The sequence below is a fragment of the Carlito syrichta genome, unplaced genomic scaffold, assembly GCF_000164805.1.
Source record: "Carlito syrichta isolate Samal-C Ts95f unplaced genomic scaffold, Tarsius_syrichta-2.0.1 Scaffold316506, whole genome shotgun sequence".
Classification (NCBI taxonomy): domain Eukaryota; kingdom Metazoa; phylum Chordata; class Mammalia; order Primates; family Tarsiidae; genus Carlito; species Carlito syrichta.
The window spans coordinates 31073-36570 of record NW_007260602.1 but is presented as its reverse complement, the minus strand read 5'-3'; the positions used below and the strand labels follow the sequence as shown (position 1 = coordinate 36570).

The window sequence follows — 5498 nt, the reverse complement described above, 5'->3', positions numbered from 1 at the left end:
TCCATGAGGACACACGTGACCGTTATTTGCCCCAGTGCGTTGCCATTTTCACTAAACTTTCAGCATCCTTGGCTCCATGACTGATCATTAATTCACCACTGTTAGGTAGGGGCTGCCAGGGAATCAGTGAAGCGCCGACATTTCCCTAGGGGGGGTTTGGGGACTGGGCAGTTCAGTCTGGGAAGGCTGTGATCCCAGCGGCCAGCCCTTGACGCCTGCCTGGGAGGGGGGAGAACTGTAGTCCCACCTGGTCTCAAGACAGCCTGACCCTAGAAGTGACAGCCCGCTTTTCAGAGGTCGACCCAGTTATACACATGAAAAAGACACTTAGGACCCTGAAGTCAGCACGGTAGACACTTTTCGTGAAACACGACTAGAACTGGAAGTCAGCTGCGGCCCTCACAGCCCTTTTCTAGCTTATAAGGACTTGTTTAGAGCTTGCCACAACCACCAGCATGTCAACTCCAAGAAGGGCTTCATCTTTATTCCCAGGGCCTGGAGAGTCACGGGTTTAAAACAGAAGTGACTCCAAGACTGGCCTCTCCAAGGGATGGAGCTGTGGCTACAATCAGAATACTGACTGACTGCTTGAGCCCAGGAGTTCAAAACGAACCTGGGCAACCCAGCGACCTGGACACGTTGCTACACGCCCATCACTTGAGCCCAGGAGTTTGAGACAGAGGTGAGCTGTGATTGTGCCACTGTGCTCCATCCTAGGTGACAGAGTGAGATCCTGACTCAAAACACACACACACACAAAACAACAAAAACCCAAAAACCTCTGAGATAAGAAAACTTCCAGGAAAACACTTTTATTTTCTGCTTTTAGAAGTCAAAAGAATGCCTCATGATGGGCTGCTACCAGTATATGCTGGAAGTTCTGAACAAGAAGAATTCTGAGTTGATGATCCTTGCTAACTTTATTTCAGAAAGTGTGTAGGATCGCTGTGGAGTACAGACACAGGGAAGAGATCACAGATGTCATGAGTGAGGAAGAACCACACGCTTCAGGTATGTGGAGATGGAGACTTCAGGATAATGTGGCCTGTGTAGCCATAATTGAAAATGGCCAGCAGGACCTGGGACCTTTGCACGTGTCTTTCTAAGGGAAATGTGACCCTCTGATGCTGCTTTTGAGTGCAAGGTATTGCTGGGGCCCTCCTGAAATCCTGGCCCTCGCTCTGACCCCCCCATTTGAAGTTTGGAGAGCAGAGCTGAGGACTGTTAGAGCACTACTATAGTTGTGGACACAGGAGGGGGGTGTCTCACCCACCAGGGGTCAGGGATGCGGGGCTGCTTGAACACAGGATTTCTCAGAACTGCCCTTGAACAGGATCCCAGGGGCATAGGGAGAAGCAACGATGGCCTCAGGATGATCGTGCTGCGGCTTTCAGAAACAGTGAGACCCTTCCAGTGTGAATCGTTTTGCTGGAAACCCTTTCTATAAGTCTACAGTCACGAGCCACGTAATATTTTGGTCAACGACGGGCCACCATCATGTGTGATGGTGGTCCCACATGAGTGGGAAGGGTATCCAGGTGTACCCTTTTTTAATCTTTTATGCTGTACCTTTACGGTACCGTTTCTGTGTTTTGATACACAGATACTTCCCATCGTGTCCCGGTTGCCTACGGCATTCAGTACGGTGATGTACCACACAGGTTCGTAGCCTGGGAACAATGCTGTGCCATAGCGTGTGGAAGGCTGCACTGTCGAGATGTGTGCGGCCACTCCGTTGTGTCACACGGTGACAAAATCGCCCAGGGATGTGTTTCACAAGCTCCTCCTCACATGGCAGGCAATATACAACTGTCCATGAAAGCCCTTAATTAGGGATTAAGTTGCTCAATTAATCTCTAAAAGAAAATAGTCATTATTACCTACATACAGGGGTTTGTTTTTGTTTTTATTATTTTGAGTCGGAGTCTCACTCTGTCGCCCAGGCTGGAGGGCAGTGGCACGCTCCTAGCCACTGCAGCCTCGACCTGCTAGACTCCGGCGATCCTTCCGCCTCAGCCTTCCAAGCAGCCAGAACTACAGGTGTGCACTATCACGCCCAGCTAATTTTTAAAATTTATTTATTGTAGAAACAAGGTCTTGCCAAGTTGTCCGGGCTTGTCTCGAACCTGCGAGCTCAGGCAATCCACTCACCTTGGCCTCCCAAAGTGCTGGGATTACAGGCTGGGCCACCAAGCCTGGCCTAGATTTTTTTAAATGATTTAACTCACCTCAAAGTTGCAAGGTGTTTTTTTCCGAAGAAGTGTGAGAAAAAGAACATGATTGGGTTCTGAAAATGTATTTGCAGTTTTTTTCCATATAAAATAATTATTTTAATCCAGTTTAAATAAAACCCATCAGGGAAATGTCAAACCTTAAATCTAGCTTCCCAGTCAGGTTCTGTGCCTCACGTCTGTAATCCGAGCACTTTGGAAGGCGGAGGCAAGAGAATTGCTTGCGCCCAGGGTTGAAGACCAACCTGGGCAACTTGGTGAGAGCTCATCTCTACAATAAATAAAAAAACTTAACTGGGCATGGTGGTACGTGCCTATAGTTACAGCTACTTGGAAGGCTGAAGTGGCAGGATTGCCTGAGCCCATCAGGTCGAGGCTGCACTGGCCGTGAGCATGGTGACAAGGTGAGACTCTGACTCCAGCCTGGGTGACAGGGTGAGACTCTGACTAAAAAAAAAATCTAGGCTTCCTGTGAAATGTGAGAAGAAGGAAGTCAGCTGTACTCCACAGCGACCCTATCACTTTCTGAAATAAAGTTTGCAAGGATCATCAATCAGAATTCTTCTTGTTCAGAACTTCCTGCATATAATGGTAGCAGCCTGTCTTGAAGCATTCTATTGATTTGTAAAAGCAGAAAATAAAAGTGTTTTCCTAGAAGTTTTCTTGTCTTGCATTTCAGGGGGTTTTCGGTTTTTGTGGTTTTTTTGTTTTTGATTTTGTGTTTTTTTTTTTGAGTCAGGATCTTACTCTGTCAGCCAAGATGGAGCACAGTGGCACCATCACAGCTCACCCAGTCTCAAACTCCTGGGCTCAAGTGAGCCTCCCACCTCAGCCTTCCCAAGCAGCTGGAACTACAGGCGTGTACCAACATGTCCAACTCGCTGTGTTGCCCGGGCTTGTTTTGAACTCCTGGGCTTAAGCAATCCTCCCACCTCAGCCTCCCAAAGTGTCGGAACTACAGGTGTGAGTCACCATATCTGGCCACATTTCAGTTTTTAACATAAGGATTTGCTTAATGTTCACTCATAATATGATTAAATAGTATGGCATTGGGTTGGGGGGGTAAAAGGGCGTCCACACCTGGGATAGAGACTCCTGGGCTAGTAGACACTTCATATCAGAAGAGACAAGTGTCTACTCCCTGGAACCAAAATCCCACCAGATACAATGAACAATGCTTCAGAGAGAGAGAGAGCATTTGAACATTTTATTGACATAAACTAGCCTGCAAACCTTACAGACAGCACAACTTCCTTCAAGGCAAATGAGAACCATAAGGCTTTTGGCCTAAGAAGTTTGGAATCATAATCATTGTACTAATAGTGTGGTTACAACAAATATACTTATTTTCAGCTGGGCACAGTGGCTCACAGCTATAATCCCAGCATTTGGAAGGCTGAGGAGAGAGGATTGACTGAGTCCAGGGGTTTGTCTGTAGGACGCCAGGACCTTGTGGACCAGGTCTCGCCACAGTGCGGCCTTCTCGGCCTTCCCAGCCTGCAGCTTCACGATGGCCTTGGCCGTGAAGATCTTGAAGAAGGCTGGATCTGCCAGGATGTTCCCGGTGGTCTCCACGCCGTGGCTGTCACTCAGCAACTTCTCGTTGTTCCTCTTGCAGAAGCACTTCAGGGACTCCAGGGACAGGGAGAAAATGTAGGCCATCCAGGTCCTGTCTGTGTACAAGTACAGCAGCGACTCTTGATGGTGTCTGGCTAGGGACCTGCGCGGATGACCAGTCCAATGGTGCGCCCAGGGAGGCCGCTGGCTCCAAGGGTGGGTCACCCTGGGGCCCCTTGGGGGCATCCTCGGACTGCTCAGGGTATGGGACATTCACCCAGTCATCCTCCTGCAAGTGAGCTTTTTTGTTTTTTGAGTTGGGAGCTCACTCTGTCACCCAGGGTGGAGTCCAGTGGTACGATCACAGCTCACAGCTGCCTCAACCTCCTGGTCTCAAGCAATCCTGCTGCCTCAGCCTCCTGAATAGGTGGGACTACTGGCATGTGCCATTACATCTGGCTACAAGGTCTTGCTATACTGTGCAGGTTGGACACAAACTCCTTGACTCAAGTATCCTACTGCCTTCCCGAAGTGCTGAGATTATAGGTGTGACCCACTGTGCCCAGCTGTCAACAGTTTTTTAAAAAGTTTATCTTAAATTCACTATATGACCCAACAGTTCTCCACCTAAGAATATACCTTAAAACTACTGATGCATACTACATACAAGTAGAGGAAAACAAACTAGTTGCAAAAGATGACATATAATTTTATTTTGTGGAATTATGTGGATTGTATATGAAAATGAAAGTAATACAGAAAGCAAAATAGTAGTTGCTTGATGGGGTAGGGATGGGATTGATTTCAGATAGGCATAAGATTTCTTTTGTGAATGACAGATAAATTCTAAAACTGAATTGTGGGGATCGTTACCCAGTTGTATAAATTTACCAAAAATTATTCAAGTAGCCAGGCACAGTGGCTCAAGCCTGTAATCCCAGCACTTTGGAAGGCCGAGGTGAGAGGATTGCCTGAGTTCAGGGTTTTGAGACCAGCCTGGGCAACTTGGTGAAACCTCATCTCTACAATAAATCAAAAACTAGCCAGGCGTGGTAGCGTGCGCCTGTAGTTCCAGCTACTTGGACGGCTGAGGTGGAAGGATCGCCGGAGCCCAGCAAGTCGAGGTTGTGGTGACCGTGAACGTGCCACTGCACTCCAGCCTGGGCGACAGAGTGAGACTTCAACTCAAAAAAAAAATTATTCAAGTATATGAGGGGAGACCCCTAAAATTCTGGAATCTATTTATTAAAAGTTGTGTATTCTTACATGTTTAAATTTCAGTCACCTTCAAACGACTCTTTGTTTGATGCAGTGCACATATTGAGATTTGAGCACTTTTCCACTGCTGAAAACAATTTTGAACTTGTCGATTTTAATGACTTTTGGTGCTTTTGCCATTTTTTTGTTTCACCTCTTCTACACTGGTAAAACATTTCCCTTTGAGGATGTTTTTCACTGGGGAAATAACAAAAATCACTTCGTATGAGATTGGATGAATAGAGAGGATAGAGGAGAGGTCATGTCATTTTTAGTCAAAAACTGCTGAACCCTCAGCATGGTGTGGGCAGCTGCAGTGTCACAGTGGAGTTACCTGTTTGCCATACAATTTGGGACATTTCTTGCACCTTTCGTAAGGCAACCCTCTCAAAACTTCCAGATTAAAAACTTGGGCTGACTGATTAGAAGGAACAAATTCCAAGTGTACTATAA

General features: G+C 47.0%; 1 protein-coding gene across 1 annotated transcript in view; it reads right to left on the bottom strand.

Moving 5' to 3' along the window:
• LOC103277199 (leucine-rich repeat-containing protein 37B-like) overlaps nt 1–4034 on the bottom strand; it is a 42783-nt gene extending 38749 nt beyond the window's left edge. The window contains 1 exon segment of the mRNA XM_021707323.1: nt 3647–4034. Within this exon segment, the coding sequence (XP_021562998.1) occupies nt 3647–4034 (388 nt within the window).
• Between the last annotated feature and the right edge of the window lie 1464 nt (nt 4035–5498).